The 18,536-nt window shown below is 43.3% G+C and overlaps 2 protein-coding genes across 5 annotated transcripts in view; one reads left to right on the top strand and one right to left on the bottom strand.

Annotated features, from left to right (window-relative positions):
* The window catches only part of LOC122943759 (centromere protein P), a 400,675-nt gene that overhangs the window by 202,448 nt on the left and 179,691 nt on the right, over nt 1-18,536 (top strand). The window lies entirely within an intron of this gene.
* Nucleotides 11,243-18,536, bottom strand: part of LOC122943756 (asporin-like) — a 41,414-nt gene continuing 34,120 nt past the window's right edge. The window contains exons 7-8 of the mRNA XM_044301753.1: nt 14,870-15,008; nt 11,243-13,201 (exon numbers count right to left, since the gene is read on the bottom strand). Coding sequence (XP_044157688.1) covers nt 13,004-13,201; nt 14,870-15,008 — 337 coding nt within the window. The 3' untranslated portion in view covers nt 11,243-13,003. The remainder of the gene's footprint in view (nt 13,202-14,869; nt 15,009-18,536) is intronic.

Genomic DNA, 18,536 nt, shown 5'->3' with positions numbered 1-18,536 from the left:
TTTTGTGCCAGAATTTTTTTTACAATTACCCAAAAAATATAAAATGATTCTCCTGCTGTATATGTATTGCTTCCGTTCTGCACCATTCCGCATCCTCAGATTTGCAGACCCATTAAAGTGAATGGGTCCGCATCCGTAATGCGGAATGTCCACGGAACGGCACCCGTGTATTGCGGATCCGCGTATGCAGTCTGCAAGCTTTGGCACGGGACACCTAACTAGGTTGTGTGCAATAGGCCTTAAATGGTTAAAAACAGTTTCATTAAAGAGAATCTGTCACCTAGTTTTACCCTATAGAGCTGCGGACATGCACGATTAGATCTCCGCTAGCATGTCCGCAATATACCTGTCCCATAGCTCTGTGTGGTTTTATTTAGTTTAAAAACTTATTTTATAGATATGTAAATTAGCCACGTAAGGTGCCCATAGCGTGGTTACTTACGGTTAAGGAGCCCAGCATCGCCGCCTGTGAAGGAACCAGCACCGCCTGCATCCAGGAATCTGCTTCTTGCTCTCAAAGTTAAAGTCCCGTATCCTGCGAAGCACGAGCTAGTGCATGCACAGTGCCGGCAAAGTGTTCGTTCCCTTTGCTGGCATCAGCCTCAGTGAACGAACTGCGCATGCGCTAGCTCGCGCATCGCAAGATTGCGGCACTGTAACTTTGTGAGAAAGGAGGAGATTCCTGAATGCAGGCGGTGCTGGGCTCCTTAACCGTAAGTAACCACGCCTTGGGCACCTTACTTGGCTAATTTACATATCTATAAAATCATTTTTTAAACGAAATAAAACCACTCAGAGATATGGGACAGGTATATTGCGGACATTGTAGCGGAGATCTATCCGTGCATGTCCTGCAGCTCTATAGGGCAAAACTAGGTGACAGATTCCCTTTAAGTACATAACAATCCCAGTAAAAAAATACCTTTTTTAAATTGAAATAATGCTTTTCAAGGAAAGAAATTGCAAAAATAAAATCCCCTCCACATGTTTAATATTGCTGTCTATGTGACAATCCACACTAAACAAATTATCATGTACTGTAATTTATCCCGTACGTTGAACATCATTACAAAAGTGCCAGAATTGCTGTTTTTGTTAATCGCCAGCAAAATAAAACTGAATAAAAAGCGATCAAAAAAGTGTTATGTACCCAATGTATATATTTGGTATTGCTGTAATCTGACCCAGAGAATAAAGTTATTGCATTACTTATGTCAAAAAATGAACACCGCAAAATTTATAAAACGGATCCGTCCCCATTGACTTTCATTGATTTTCAATACGGATTTGTCCTGGCTATAGAATACATAATACAACCGGATCTGTTCATGACGGATGCAACAGAAGCGTTTTTGCACTTTCGCAGTGTGAAAGTAGCCTATGTCATCTACACCCCAAAGTGTTGCAGTTAAAAACTACAACATGTCCTACGAAAAAATAAGCCCTCATACGGCTACATAGATGGGAAAATAAGAGTTATAGCTCTTGGAAGGCGATGATGAAAAAATGAACAAAACTTCTTGTAATTAAAGGGGTTTTCCCATCTCAGACAATGGGGGGCATATCGCTAGGATAGGTGCGGGTCCCACCGCAATGAGAATGGAGCGGGGAAATGAACGGATGGCGCACTGCGATTAATGGGAGCAGGGGCTGCACGTGCGCGGTGTGCTCCCATTCACTTCTATGGGAGCAGCAGGGAGCAGCGCTTGGTGCTGGTTTGACCCCGGGAAAGCCAGGGTCCTCCAGCCACAGCGCTCTCCGCTTTGTTCTCGTTGTAGGTGCGGGTCCCAGCGGTAGAATTTGCCCCCATTGACTAGTGATATGCCCCCATTGTCTGAGATGGGAATACCCCTTTAAGGCCCAAAACAGGATGGTCACTAAAGCCTAGTTCACTCTTCAGTTAGTGTGGGATCACATTATGGGGTCATGCATATGACTGTGTTCTGGCCATGCCCATGTGGTCCGCAATGCACAAGCACTGACCATGTGCCCTCTGTTTGCGGAAGCAGACCCATTAACTTAAATGGGGTCTGCGCTCCGCCTCTGACGGTCCGCACTGCAAAATCTATGCATCCTTGCACTACTTTTTTGCAGGCACGGACAGAAAACCCATGGAAGCACTCTGTTGTTCGTCTATGGGCTTCCGAGTTCGCGCCTCCATTCCGCACTGCACCGTATCTTCCAGATTGCGGACCCATTCATGTGAATGGGTCCGCATGCGTGATACAGTACGTACACGGCCGGTCCCCGTATATTGCGGACTAGCCGTTTGCGGGCTGCAATAAGGGCATGGGCTGTCTACGGTCATGTGCATGAGGCTAAACTGATGGATATAACTGACCCAAAAACTGAAGTGTGAACTCACAGTAGGCGAAAGGGATTACATTACATTAATGTAAATCATGTAAATCTAGTTTGGGTTTAATGTCTTTAGTTTTTCTCTGTGTGATTTTCTTTTTTCCTTTGCTGGAAGATGACCATTAGGGTATGTTGGTGCAAAAACGGTTTTGTTTAGTTTTTTTTGTTTTTTGCAGCAGCAGCGACCTTATAGTACTAGCAATAATACATACAGTACTACTAATAATAATACAGTGCAGGATTTTGATGCAGCTACATGGGTCTATTATATGGACATTAAAACGGTTTTCCAGGATTTTTATACTGATAACGTATCCTCTGGAGAGGTAATCAACAAAAGGCGACGGCAGCATCTCCAGTTCTCTCTTTATTGATCGTACTTCAAAGAGAGTGTATATAAAAATCTGGACAGCAATGTTTTGGCTACATCTACAACTATGTTATAGTGTCTAAAGCCCCTCCCATTTAGATGGGGAGCCAATCAAACGGGTGTCACAACCCCCACATTGTAAAAACCGCCAATCCAAAGTGAACCCTCATAAAATACTGTATCCATCACAGTTGTGTATAATTAAAACACATGTGTTTACCTTATCAGAGGCGGTAGTCATCAGTGGTACGCATGTCGAGAGACCCGGGTTCCACATCCGCGTATCTACATCTCAACTGCGCATGTTAACGTACACATCAACCAGCGTGCAGTATCGTGTCATCAAATCACGTGGCGATCATGTGATAATCACATGATCACTATTCAACTTCTGTCTATCCATGCCAATATACTCAGCTAAAAAGCATCTTACTCACCATGGAGACGCATCCATATAGCAGAATAATTCGCTATGTGTGTGCGCAAAAAAACACCCAATGGAAATCTAAATGGGAGGGGCTTTAGACACTATAACATAGTTGTACATATCACTTGTTGTTTTTGAATAAAGGGTTACTATGTAGCCGAAACGTTGCTGTCTGGCTCATTGTATACACTCTCTTTGACGTACGATCAATAAAGAAAGAACTGGAGATGCTGCAATCAATAAAGAAAGAACTGGAAATATTGCAATCAATAAAGAAAGAACTGGAGATGCTGCAATCAATAAAGAAAGAACTGGAAATATTGCAATCAATAAAGAAAGAACTGGAGATGCTGCGATCAATAAAGGAAGAACTGGAGATGCTGCGATCAATAAAGAAAGAACTGGAAATATTGCAATCAATAAAGAAAGAACTGGAGATGCTGCGATCAATAAAGAAAGAACTGGAGATGCTGCAATCAATCAAGAAAGAACTGGAGATGCTGCGATCAATAAAGAAAGAACTGGAGATACTGCGATCAATCAAGAAAGAACTGGAGATGCTGCGATCAATAAAGAAAGAACTGGAGATGCTGCGATCAATCAAGAAGGAACTGGAGATGCTGCGATCAATAAAGAAAGAACTGGAAATATTGCAATCAATAAAGAAAGAACTGGAGATGCTGCGATCAATAAAGAAAGAACTGGAGATGCTGCAATCAATAAAGAAAGAACTGGAGATGCTGCGATCAATCAAGAAGGAACTGGAGATGCTGCAATCAATAAAGAAAGAACTGGACATGCTGCGATCAATCAAGAAAGAACTGGAGATGCTGCCGTCGCCTTTTGTTAATTACTGATCTGATGACTGCTGAGGATCTGCGGTCTTAGCTTGGCTGATGCATTCCCGTGTGGTCGATGAGGTCCGTAAGTGCTGCTCCGTAATTTGTGTTTATCCTCTGGCTAGGTCATCAGTATCTGATCGGTGGGGGTCCGACACTCGGGACCCCTGCCAGTCAGCTGTTTTGAGAAGGCACCGGCTCCTGTGAGCGCCTCTGCTTTCTCGCACCTCACCAAGCACAGCACCGTACATTGTATAGTGGCTGTGCTTGGTACTGCAGCTCAGCCCCATTCACTTGAATAGGGCTAAGCTGCTCCTAGGCCACGTGATTGATGAATGTGTTGGAAGAGCAGAGAAAAGGCCATGGCACTAACCCAGGAGCGCCGCTGCCTTCTCAAACAGCTGGTCGGCGGGGGGGGCCCAGGTGTCGGACCCCCACAATCAGATACTTATGACCTATTCCTAGGATAGGTCATCGGTAATAAAAATCTTGGAAAATTCTTTTAACCCCTTAGTGACCAGCCTGTTTTGGGCCTTACTGACCAAGCGTTTTTCTTCCTTTTTTCATCGTCGCGTTCCAAGAGCTATACCTTTTTTATTTTTCCGTCTATATAGCTTTATGAGGTCTTGTTTTTTTGCGGGACAAGTTGTAGTTTTTAATGGCGCCATTTTGGGGTACACATAACTTTCTTATTAACTTTTATTAACTCTTTCCAGGAGGGAGATGGGTAAAACAGCAATACTGCCACTGCGTTTTTACGTTATTAATTTTACAGTGTTCATTTTTCGATATAAATAACATAATATCTCTATTCTCACTACGATTACAGTGATACCACCCCTTTTTTAAAAGAAAAATATGTTTTTACATTGCTGCTTCCCAAGACCCATAACTTTTTTTGGAGTTGAGTGAGGGCTTGATTTTTGCTTATATTGTTGTGTAAAAAGTGTAATTTCTTTAAATGGGATTCTTTTAATTTAATAGATGTGTGGGGTTTTTTTTTGTTTTTTTTTACCACTTAATAGTCCCACAAGGGGACTATAACTGACGGTTTCCCTATAATGCATTGCATTTTAATAGCAATGCTATTTTAACATCTGGCGCAGCCTGCTGGAAATTACTACAGCCAGGACCGGGGCCTACATTGGAAGACAGGTAAGGCTTCACCCACATCGGTTCGCATTTGCGAGGTGCCGATGGCAAACAGAGGGAGTCCGCTCCCTCTGTCACCGCTTTACATGCATGTAAAGTATTAAACAGCCCTGCCAGTCCTGGCTGTTAGAGCAGGGCCCCGGCTCTCATGTGAGAGCCTGACCTGCGCAGCGCTTAGACTGGGCCACCGTAAAAAAGCGGCGGCCCAGCCTAAGGCCCCTTAGTGGCCACCGTAAAAACACGTATGGGTGGTCACTAAGGGTTAAATAACAAAGTTGGCATTTTGCAATTTACCTGAAACTTCTGTCCTCTCTTAGGGCTCCTTCACACTTGCGGCAGGACGGATCCAGCAGGCTGGTCTCCCTGTCGGATCCGTCCTTCCGCTGTTTCGCCGGACCGCCGCTCCGTCCCCATTGACTATAATGGGGACCGGGGCTGAGCTCCGGCGCAGCAGTGCGGTGCATGGCGAAAGCCGCCGGACTAAAAAGTCCTTTTTAGTCCGGCGGCTTTCGCCGTGCACCGCCGGAGCTCAGCCCCCGTCCCCATTATAGTCAATGGGGACGGAGCGGCAGTCCGGCGGCTCGGCGGAAGGACGGATCCGACAGGGAGACCAGCCTGCCGGATCCATCCTGCCACAAGTGTGAAGGAGCCCTTATGTGCAAACAAAAAGTATGTTCTGTTTTCAGGATCATGGCCATGATGGTGCATGATGTACGTGTCCAGACTGTTCGACATCACCAAGCAGTTTAATGCCCATATAAAAGCAAAATCAGACGACTGGGATGACTAATGCTTTTAATTATTTAGTGGAGTGGTATGTAATTAGTTAAAGTACAAATTAGAAGCAGCTAAACCTGTTTTAGAGCCCAAGTTTGCTGGGGCTGGTTCACCGCATACATCGATGTAGAACAATGTCGAAGGGTATAATATACTGTGTGCTGGAGAGTTCTGCTAATTAGCGTTATGTTACTTTTTATGGTTTATTTTCAGACCTCATTCTGTTTGACTGTGTTTACTTGCAAAAGTAATGTTTTCCACATGTTTATGTGCTAAAAAGAAGCAAATGTGCACTGTAACTATTAAAATATACCCCTCTCCATTGTTAACCCATTAATTAAAACTAATAATAAAACTTAGAAACCCCAGCCTGGTTTGGGTCTTAATGACCAGGCAATTTTTTTTTCATTCTCACTTTTCAAGAGCTATAACTTTTTTTAATTTTTCTGTCGATGTAGCCATATGAGGGCTTGTTATTTGTGGGTGGCTAGTTGTAGCTTTTAATGGCACCGTTTTGGGGGTACACAGTAAATTACTGGATTGAAAGTGGTGACTTACTGCAGTAGTTGGCAGTGTTGCTTTGCAGCACTGGATATTGGTTTTAAATCTAAGCAGGGCAACTTCTAGATCAGGAATGGCCAATCTGAGGCTCTCCGGCTATTGCAAAACTACAACTCCCAGCATGCCCAGACTGTCTACAGCTATCAGCCTACAGCAGGGCATGGTGGGAGTTGTAGTTTTAAAACAGCTGGAGAGCCACAGGTTGGTCATCCCTGTTCTAGATGATGAGTGCATGTTCTTCCTATCTTTGCCCGAAGCTTCACAGGACACATTCCAAAAACATGTTGCAGTTCATTGGCATTTTATGAAGTTATCCCAAGAGTGTTTGTTTAGAAGTTAATGAAATTAATAAAATAAATTGAGGTCATCTAGAGACAGGAACCAGTGTACACAGAAATATAACACTTAAAGGGAACCTGTCACCTGGATTGGGGTATAGAGCTGAGGACATGGGCTGCTAGATGGCCTCTAGCACATCTGCAATATCCAGTCCCCATAGCTCTGTGTGCTTTTATTGTGTAAAAAAACAACAACAATTTGATACATATGCAAATTAACCCGAGAGAAGTCCTGTCCCTGACTCATCTCAAGTACAGGACTCATCTCAGGTTAATTTTAATATGTATCAAATCAGGTTTTTTACACAATAAAAGCACACAGAGCTATGGGGACTGGATATTGCGGATATGCTAGTGGCCATCTAGCAACCGATGTCCTCAGCTCTATACACAAAATCCCGGTGACAGGTTCCCTTTAAATCACGTGTCTCATGTAGGCAACCTCTGTCCATATGCCTAGTTTGCATACATGATTGTCAGACACATAGGTCACCTGCTCTGGACTCTCTGAACTCACAGAAAGGATCCGGAAGTTCAGATCCGGAAATGTAGACAGCACATAGTGTGCTGTCCACATCTGTTCCGGCCCCATTGAAAATAAATGAGTCCGTACCCGTTGCGCAAAATTGCGGAACGGATCTGGACCCAAGTTGCGGACGTGTAAATGGACCCTAACTGATAAGTCTGCCACCAGAAGACCATATCACATTAGGAAGGATTACAATGCAAACCATGTAAAGAAAAGAACCCCCCCCCCCCCCCCAAAAAAAAAAAAAAAACATAACTTTTATTTAAACAGTCATAAAAACAGACAAAGGAAATTAATGGTGGAAAACCTAAGCTGATATCTAACTGACCCTTATTAAGGCCTCTTTCACACTTGCGTTGTCCGGATCCGGCGTGTACTCCACTTGCCGGAATTACACGCCGGATCCGTAAAAACGCAAGTGTACTGAAAGCATTTGAAGACGGATCCGTCTTCAAAATGCTTTCAGTGTTACTATGGCACCCAGGACGCTATTAAAGTCCTGGTTGCCATAGTAGGAGCGGGGGAGCGGCATACTTACAGTCCACGCGGCTCCCGAGGCGCTCCAGAATGACGTCAGAGCGCCCCATGCGCATGGATGACGTGCCATGCGATCACGTGATCCATGCGCTTGGGGCGCCCTGACGTCACTCTGGAGCGTCCCGGGAGCCGCACGGATGGTAAGTATACTGCTCCCCCGCTCCCCACTACACTTTACCATGGCTGCCAGGACTTTAGCGTCCAGGCAGCCATGGTAACCATTCAGAAAAAGCTAAACGTCGGATCCGGCAATGTGCCGAAACGACGTTTAGCTTAAGGATCAATGCCTTTCAATGGGCATTCATTCCGGATCCGGCCTTGCGGCAAGTCTTCAGGATTTTTGGCCAGAGCAAAAAGCGCAGCATGCTGCAGTATTTTCTCCGGCCAAAAAACTTACCGGTCCGGAACTGAAGACATCCTGATGCATCCTGAACGGATTTCACTCCATTCAGAATGCATTAGGTTAAAACTGATCAGGATTCTTCCGGCATAGAGCCCCGATGACGGAACTCTATGCCGGAAGAAAAGAACGCAAGTGTGAAAGAGCCCCTAAAGCAGAACTCTCTCCCTGATAAGGGCAATCCCACTGTCTTCGAAGCTGACCCTAATTGGCCCTAGAGCAGGGTTTCTCAACTCCGGTCCTCAGGACCCACCTACCAGTGATGTTTTCAGGATTTCCTTAGTATTGAGCAGGTGATGTAATTAGTGTCCATACATCAGGACTTAGCACAGGTATTCATTCTGTGGGATATTCTCAAATCCTGACTGGTAGGTGGGTCCTGAGGGCCAGAGTTGAGAAACCCTGCCCTAGAGGCTAACCATTAGGTCCATCAGACAAAAAAATATTAACAAGAGTGCGAGAGATGGTAATGTTCTGATTCTGCCTCGGTCATAAAGGGTACTAGATAAATAATAACAGTTTTCGTCACAAAGAAACAGCTTGATGTATTTTTATCTACTGGTGTGGTGACCACAGGATAGTCTTACTAATGGCACGCCTGTAATATGATGAAAAAGAATTAGTGAAGAGCTGTAGTGTATGAGAGGTGCCAAAGACTATATGCCATGCTCGGTTATCTGATGTGTCACATATGATGGCAGCACAAACTATCATGTGTTAATGCTTTTTCAGGACGGATAGGAGAATTGCTTATATATGTTCCATTTGTGATCATCTACTCCTTTTATAGGGTACCTATTTGTATGTTTTGGTGCTACTATAGCCCCTGATGAACCCCATGTTTCCTGGAATGGAGAGAAACGTGTCAAGCTGTATGTAATCTGCTTGTTGGTGACATACTTGATGGGTTGCATGTAATTCTTGGCATCTGTTAAGCTGTTTGTTTGTGACGTACTCGGTTATTATTGATCCACTACCCTCTATCAGAGCATTATCATTTCCAGGGGTGGGTTGGCCATATACCCTGCATGGAAAATTCCTGGTGGGCTGATCCCCAGTGGCCACCTGTGTCCTCCTCACGTCCGCCGGCTGGGTACATGACTATCTGATTCTTTCAGCTTTAATTAATGCTAGAGCATCAGGTACTTGTGTTTCTGTCCGGCAGCTGCAAGTCCCCCAACTGAATTCAACTTTATTGCCATCTTTAGGATAGTTATACCATTGAATACTTCAGTGAGGACGGCAGTATTTTGTGCTGCACTGTGATATTTGGTTCTGCTGGGGCAGTATTTCGTGCTGCAATATGGTATTGATGGCCCCACTTCTGTTGTCCCTCCTACTTTTGTTGCCCCACATTCTTTCAGTTTGGACCCACCTACAACATATGGCCACTTTTAGTTGTTTTTTTTCCCAGGGCCACTTTAAGTTCCCAGTTTATCCCCGACCATCTCTCCCAATCTCTTGTTAATATATTTTTGTCTGATCTAACTTAGACCTAATGGTTAGCCTTTAGGGCCGTTTAGGGTCTGCTTTGTAGACAGTGGGTTCCCCCTATCAGGGCAGCAGTTCTGCTTTAGGTAGGGACACTTAGGTATCAGTTTTGATTCCCCACTATTGGTTTCCTTTGTCTACTTTTATGATTGTTTCAATAAAAGTTATATTTTATGGAGTTTTTGTTTTCTTTTCTGGGATTTGCTTCCCCTCTGTGAGAATGAATAACTACTCTGTACAAGCAGCTCCACTTCTGGTGGACTAGAGCAGTCCTGTATAACTTGGACTGCCATTTATCCGTATGGCAGCCATGTAAAGCTACAGTACATTTCCCCTGCGGCGGCTGTAGCAGGGGAAATGCCAAATTGACTGGCTAAATCAGGACTTAGGATTCTGGAAGTGGGAGTCAGAGTGATCAGCTGAAAGGGGTTGTTTCTGAGAAATAACATTTTAAAGGGGTTGTCTCATGGAGCATATAGTATCTCACAAAGGTCAGTACACCCCTCACAATTCTGCAAATATTTTATTATATATCTTCGTGGTGCAACACTGAAGATCGGACACTTTGATACAATGTACAGTAGTCAGTGTACGGCTTGTATAACAGTGTCAATTTGGTGTGCCCTCAAAATAAGTGAAAAGTGACTAATTAGCCATTTTCCCTCCCCGGTGTCATGCGACTCATTAGTGTTACAAGGTTTCAGGTGTGAATGAGGAGCAGGTGTGGTAAATTTGGTGTTATCGCGCTCACACTCTCATTCTGGTCACTGGGAGTTCAACATGGCTCCTCATGGCAAAGAACTCTCTGAGGATCTGAATAAGGAATTATTGCTCTACATAAAGATGGCCTAGGCTATAAGAAGATTGCCAGCACCCTGAAACTGAGCTGCAACACGGTGACCATACAGTGGTTTAACAAGATAGGTTCCACTCAGAACAGGCCTCGCCATGGTTGACCAAAGTGGTTGAGTGCACGTGGTCGGCGTCATATCCAGGGGTTGTCTTTTCAAAAAAGACGTATGAGTGCTGCCAGCATTGCTGCAGAGGTTAAAGGGGTGGGGGTCGGCCTGTCAGTGCACAGACCATACGTTGCACACTGCTAGAAGGAAGCCTCTTCTAAAGATGATGGACAAGAAAGCTTGCAAACAGTTTGCGGAAGACAAGCAAACTAAGGGTACTTTCACACTAGCGGCAGGAAACTCCGGCAGGCTGTTCCGGTGGCAGCACGGCAAACACGCCGAGAGGCGGGCGGAATAAAACTATGAGACCTGGCGGTGAGGGCGAATGTGGCGGTATGCTGGCGGGTGCCTGCTCCTCCTGCGGGGTAGGCCAGAGCTGGTACCCATGGCACTGCAGTATGCAAACGGCGGTCTGCCACACTGCGGTGAGGTCACGGACCCAATACTGACAAGCCTTTTATAAGATGTTGTATCTGTAAGATCACAAATAAAACACAACCCAAGCACTTTTGGAAACAATTTTATTACTAAACGACAGTATGAGACTATATAAGCCTTAATTTAATATGCCCAGACGGAAACAATATACAGTAACTAGATATAGTACAACATAGCATATTTTACCTTTATGTGGAGTGGATTGTTTGCCTTTAATCACTTAAATTACTATAGTTGTAGCGTAAAGCCCAGGCTACACAGCATATTAAGCCACATGCCACGTTGATTGTCCTGTTGTGAGAAATGCGATGGATGTAAAAATGCTATAGAAATCAATAAAAACTGGTACAAATGTGTAGCATTACCATCGATTTCATACAACTGCATTTGACTGCAGGCTGGTTATTACGCGGCTGCTGCCATGTGTAGCCGAGGTTCCGGTTGCAGTATTTTACAATTTAACCTGATGAACAATGTCCAAACTCTGCGTAGTGCAAGGCCTTCTAGCAAGATCATGTGGATGGTCTAAATTTCTCTTTGCCTTGTGTATATAGGGTAGACGGAGAGTAGAGCTGTAGTATCAAAGCTACATTAGTATAGAGGAGCAATAAAATCAAATGCAAAAGAACTGCTTAGACTAGTGAATACTACAGAGGAGTCTACTGACTATGAGCACTGAGTTCTATGAAATGCTTGACGGTATTGATAGAATATTGTTGGTACTGGTGATACCATGTACACAGCGCCTTCCATGGGCAGTGATATCTGTTCTCACAGGAGCGTTTGACTGGCCACCTCTCGCAGACTGCATATACCTTGACAGAGTTGGGGGACCCCCGTTCTAGCCAAAGGTTGCAGGTGGGTCTGGCATTTATCAGACATTTATGGCCTATCCTGTAAATATATGCTAAATGCTGAGATGAGAATACCCCTTTAACACCAGTATATTTACAGCCTGTGAGGGAATGGTGATCAGCCAATGTAAATGACATATAATATGGTCTGATCTTTCCATCTGGAATCTCTTTATCTCCCAGTACTGCCTTCCAATAAATCTGACACACCCATATTGGAACAGGGCTATGTCCCTTTTTCCAGAGGTCTGCCTTTTATGTATTTTATAGGGCCTGCAGAACATGGGGATATTGGGAGGAATGTATGAACATTAGCATATTCCAACGTTCAACCACATAATGGTGTCATCAAAATCCAACTATTTGCAAGCAAGAGTGATTCTGCCAAGAAGCCTGGAGGGCTGTGGTAAAATATAGTCCCCGGACCCTGCCCCCCAGATGAAGTCAGCAGAATCTAGGCGCTGCGTGGGATCTGCTGACAGTGGCCTTTGTCATATCCTGATGGAAAGAACCATGGCTAAACTTCTGATATTCCTGAAAAGTGTTATATATATAAAACATTTTTTCAATATTTTCATTTAATACAGTATTCTACGTAATTGACGTACAGTATTCTAACACTGAAGGGAGCTACTGAATTATGCAAAAAGGGAAAAAAGCAGCAGCAGAGTTTAGATTAGCACCAATCGTAAATGTACACGCTTTACTACTGTGATATCACGTGTCAAATGATTTAATCTGCCTGGAAAGGACGGACTAAATTAGAGCTATAACTTGTCAATTTTCTTCTTAGCCAAGTTTCAAGTATTTATTACTAAAATAGATAGATTTCATGCAATTAGTCTGTAAACATAGTTAGCCCGTTAAGATTTCTGTTCGTCAGACATAATAACTGAAAATATAAAACTACGGCACAGTCCTTTTCCATTGATCGCTTGTTCCTTAAGCTCGGAGCAGCCCAGCGTGCTTGATTTTACTTTCGGAAGTTCCCCATTTGCACACTGTTCCTGCCCAGGATGCAGCGAAAGGTTGCTGGTTGAACTTCCCAATATTTTACAGGGTTCCCAAAAAGGCTTATTCCACTATAGAGTGACTTCTTCATCTTGGGTGGTACGGGGCAGAGGTCATTCACATCCACTTTTGCAATATTATTAGAGTGAAGGAACAAGACCTAGATGTGTAGATTGAGAATATGTTACATAGGAAAATGCATACGAGTAGAATGTCCTATTAGGTTTTAGTTTACATTTACGTATAATCAGTTTTTTAAAGGGGTATTCTGGTTAGAGCACGTTAGCCCTTCTCATCTGTTAGATTAGTGGGGGTCTAACCGCTAGAACCCCCAGATATCAAAAGAAAGGGGGTCCCTTGCCCCGCACTTGAGTGGTCAAGAATGCACATTAACTCCCCATTCAAAGTCTATGAGAGCACTGTACTTTGCTTTTTCCAGCAGTCCCATAGAGATTAATGGAGCGGCAGTACTAATGTCCAACCAGTTGCTTCATTCACACAGGGGATCAGGCCCCTTGTTCTTGTGATCAGTGGGGGTCCCAACAGTCAGACCCTTATCATTCTAACAGTTATCCCATATCTAGTGGATAGCTTGTTCTAACTAGAATACCCCTTTAAGTTCAGAAGCCTTACAGATACTTTTCTTTACTTTACTTATTTTCAACCTTGAGCTCTTGTCTAAAAACAAACATAAGTGTAAAGTTTTACCAGTAAGCAGACAAATTATACAGCACTCTTCAAACATTGAATATATAGGTTATACATTTCACTAATGCAATATTCACTAGATAAATATAAGGTAATAAGCAAATTTATTCATCACAATCATTTGAGCCCATTCACCACAGCAAGGTGACCTCTTTTAGATGGGACCCTACTCTGTAGGATACCTATCCATGTACCAGCAGGCCTGAATTGAACTCAGGGAGAGCATTTTCACACAACGCAGAACTGATGCGTGAAAAAAACCGCTCATGTACACAGACCCATTGAAATGAATGGGTCAGGATTCAGTGCTGGTGCTATGCATTCACGTCACGCATTGCACCCATGCGGAAAACTCGCTCGTGTGAAAGGGGACTAAGATTTCTGTTCATCAGACATAATTGAAAATATAAAACTATGGCACAGTTCTTTTCCATTGATCATTTGTGCCCATCCACCACAGCAAGGTGACCTCTTTTAGATGTGGCCCTTCTCTATAGGATACTCCTTGTTGTAGCAGGCTCCAGCTACACACAGTACTGATTAAAAACAGCCTGTTGGAAACATGGTTGGTAAAAGTGCACGCCCAAAATGGAGGCAACCACACCTCCGGCTGCATACTGCAAAAGCTAAACACAGTTAGCACATCCTATAAATGAAGTAAATGTGCAGGCTCGTGTCACTGAGGCTTAAATGCAAAAATAAAACCAAACAATGCAACAGTGTTCTGTTGCTATATTCACTAAATAAACTTGGCAAATATATATTGATCTAATTCTTTTGTTCCCATTTATAGGATACTTTGCAGTATGCTTTTGGAGTTGTGGCTGCCTCCATTTGAGTCATGCACTCCTAACCACCCGTGTTTCTGACAGGCTGTTTTTAATCAGTGCAGTGTATAGCTAGAGCCTACGTTCCCTGAATTCATTTGAGACCTGTTGGCACATGGAGAGTCATTATAGACAAAGGTACCATCTAAAAAGGACACCTTGCTAAGTACCTTTAAATAGTGACTATAGGATTATTACAATTTATAATCCACGTATGCAGTGTTTGCCGAGTGCTGTTGTATTGTGTTTGGTTTTACTTTTCAGCCTTGTAGAAAACATAGCAAATTACTCACCTGCAAGTACTTCAGGTCAGAAATTCCAGGTGGAACCTTTTTCAGCTTGTTATTTTCTAAGTGAATTTCTCTTATTTTCGGTATATTGGCAAGACTTCCGTTTTCTACGTCCTTAATTTTGTTATGACCTAAACCAAGCCTAAAAATGAAAAAATCATTTATACCGTTAGCCAATATTGAAAGACCATTTCACTCGAAAATAAAAATCAGTATTACAATGTAACTCGTAACTATGTAGTCGTGCAGTAATACTGTATAGTCACCATCACCTCACAGATGCAGATCAAACCATCATGCATTTTAACAGTCACTAGCATAGTATTTTGTAGAAGACATTCACCTAAACTAAAAAAAAAAGTTCAGACTTGTATGCTGATTGGAGAGTTACTAAGAAAAATGACCCCACAATTTAAGGCTGATACCATGCTCCAGATTGATGCGTTTTAGGCCTCATGCACACGACCGTGCCATTTTTTTCGGTCCGCAAAAAAACGGAAGCCGCCCGTGTGCCTACCGCAATTTGCAGAACGGGCGGCTCAATGTAGAAATGCCTATTCTTGTCCACAAAACGGACAAGAATAGGACATGTTTTTTTTTTTTTTGCAGGGCCACAGAACGGTGCAACGGATGCGGACAGCACACGGAGTGCTGTCCGCATCTTTTGCGGCCCCAATGAAGTGAATGGGTCCGCATCCGATCTGCAAAAAATGCGGCTCGGATGTGGACCACAACAACGGTCGTGTTCAAGAGGCCTTATGGATTACGGATGATTTTCCACACAGATTTGTAAGCAACAAATCTGCATCATAATACGATACCAGCTAGGTGGATGAGATTTTCAAAATCTCATTTAGGGCTGATTCAGACGAACGTATGAATGGGTCCGCATCTAATCTGCAATTTTGTGGAACGGGTGCAGACCCATTTATTTCAATGGGACCGCAAAAGATGCGGACAGCACACCATGGGTTGTGCGCATCCATAGTTCCGTTCCGTGGCCCCGCAAAAAAGATAGAGCATGTCATATCCTTGTCTGCAATTGCGGACAAGAATAGGCATTTTCTATCATAGTGCCAGCCATGTGTGGTCCGCAAAATGCGGAACGCACACGGGCCGGTATCCGTGTTTTGCGAATCCGCAATTTGCGGTCCGCAAAGCACTACGGCCGTGTAAATGAGCCCTTACCTGGGGCAAAAATTGATCTGTGGTGTGGATTTTGAATCCCTCAGCATGTCAGTTCTTTGTGGGACAAATCGGCAAGTAAGTCTGCATGTTACATGGATTCATCCACGGCTACATTACAGAAATGCAATGAAATCTGCACTGAATATCCACATCAAATACATTCATGTGTGCATGTAGCTTTGGGCCCCATTCGCATGATCATATTTTTGCTCCCCATCTGATCCTCATTTTTTGCCGATCGAATGCGGACCCATTTATTTCAATGGGGCCACAAAAAAGGCAGCCTTATTCTTGTCCGTTTTGCAGACAAGGATAGGCATTGTTACAATTAAAAACGATGCCCCACAGATGTCATCCATATTTTTTCCAGAAACATGTTTTGCAGACCGCAAAATACATACGATTGTGTGAATGCACCCTTAAAGGGAATCTTTTTTTTTTTTTTTTTTTTTTTAAAGACATGCACTCTTTTGGACACAAATTTTGGTGCATATGTTTTTCATCCATTAGGTGATGTAAGAGAGAGAAAAGTGTCTAGCGAGTTGCAGCAGATGTATTCTGCAATGTGTGGCATTTTGATAAACCTGTATAATTTTGCAGACTTTTAAATTCAGAAAGGCTATGACACTAAAGATGACTTCTCCTTTTCTGTAATCTCTCCTCAATTTGACCTCATAGAGGTTTTTAAATGATTACTGCACTTATTAATACCTTGAAGAAATCCATGGTGCCATTTGCCATGGTGGAAGGAGGCTTAGTGAAGGCCCCCAGGCTTACCATCTTATTACTCGTATTACAAGGTGCACCAATATTGAACAGAAACAGTTTTTTGGTCATCTTGCCGCCCAGACATAAAAGTATAAAAACTAATGAAATGTTCCCCAACATAAAAAACTACTGCTCACTTCACAAAAAAAACAATCCCTCACACGGCTCTGTCGACAGAAAATTAAAATCAAAATGTTGGGTGTCTGAATATGGCTAGTAAAACCCACTATATAAAACAAGCGCTCATATGCTGTCAGCAGAAAAAGAAAAAAGTTATGACCGTTGGAAGAAAAAAAATAAATGAAAAAATGAAATTTGGCTGTGTTCTTAAAGTGATTAAAGAATTTCCAGGAGATATGATGGAAAACGGTTTTGAAATATCACAATCTGAAAAGTGTTACAAGATAATTTTAAGACTCTTGGACTAAACCACAGTTATGTTATTATCTCCAAATGGAGAACATTTGGAACAGTGATGATTTTTCCTAGGAGTGGCTAGCTTGCTAAAATGACCCTGAGGATGCATTCACACGACCGTAAGTGTTTTGCTGTCTGCAAATTGTGGATCCGCAAAACACGGATACCGGCCGTGTGCGTTCCGCATTTTGTGGACTGCACATGGCCAGCGCTATATGGAGAATGCCGATTCTTGTCAACAAGAATAGGACATGCTCCATATTTTTTGGGGGGGCAATGGAGCAACGGATGCGGACAGCACACGGTGTGCCATCTTTTGTGGCCCCATTGAAATGATGCAGATTCATTTATACCGTCGTGTGAATGCACACTAAGGCCTCATGCACACAAACGTATTTTCATTCTGTGTCCGTTCTTTTTTTATTTTCTTGCGGACCATATGGAACCATTCATTTCAATGGGTCCACAAAAAAAAATTCAAGGTACTCCGTGTGCATTCTGTTTCCGTATTTCCATTCCGCAATTTTTTTTTAACATATCCTATTATTGTCCACATTACGGACAAGGATAGTACTGTTCTATTAGGGGCCAACTGTTCCGTTCCACAAAATACGGAATTCACACGGATGTCATCCGTATTTTTTGCGTATCTGTTTTTTGCAGGACGCAAAATACATAGTCATGTGCATGAGGCCTAAGGGTGCAGCAAGTGGTGAAAGCATCATCAAAAGAGCACAGGCTTCAGCAAAGGTCAGTGCACAGGCTTCAGCAAAGGGGAGACTAGCCAGACAGGAACTGGCGTTGTCCAAGAGTAAAATTACTTGCGCCCAAACAAAGCTGTTTGGGATATTAATCTATGGAGAGGATTAGAAGTGGTATGGGGTTGCTGCCTCAGCCTGGGCAACATGTTAGTATTAAGTAAATCACAACTTGTGAACTGTATCTGGAAACTGTGGCCGGAATCTGCAAACGGATAAGCCGTTTTGAATGGGGGCTAAAGCCATTGGCAGATCTGCGTCTTGCCAAAGCAAGACCTCCAGCAGAAACCCATGGTCAGCCTCGATTTTCTGTCATCGTTTCTGGTGGAAAACTCCACCATATGAACATGCCTTAACTGGCAAAACAGACCACCACAAAGATTTACAAACCTTAATAGCTAAATATCATAGGAAGCGGAAAAATGTAATTTATAACCCATAATTCAATGTTATTCCTGGTGTTGTTACTCTATAACCAAGCCCTGTGACCCTTTCATTCTCAGAATCAGTAGGAGGAGGGGAGTATCAGGGGTCCGACC

The sequence above is a fragment of the Bufo gargarizans genome, chromosome 7 (genome assembly GCF_014858855.1).
Source record: "Bufo gargarizans isolate SCDJY-AF-19 chromosome 7, ASM1485885v1, whole genome shotgun sequence".
Classification (NCBI taxonomy): Eukaryota; Metazoa; Chordata; class Amphibia; order Anura; family Bufonidae; genus Bufo; species Bufo gargarizans.
This window is presented reverse-complemented; position numbering and strand designations above follow the sequence as displayed.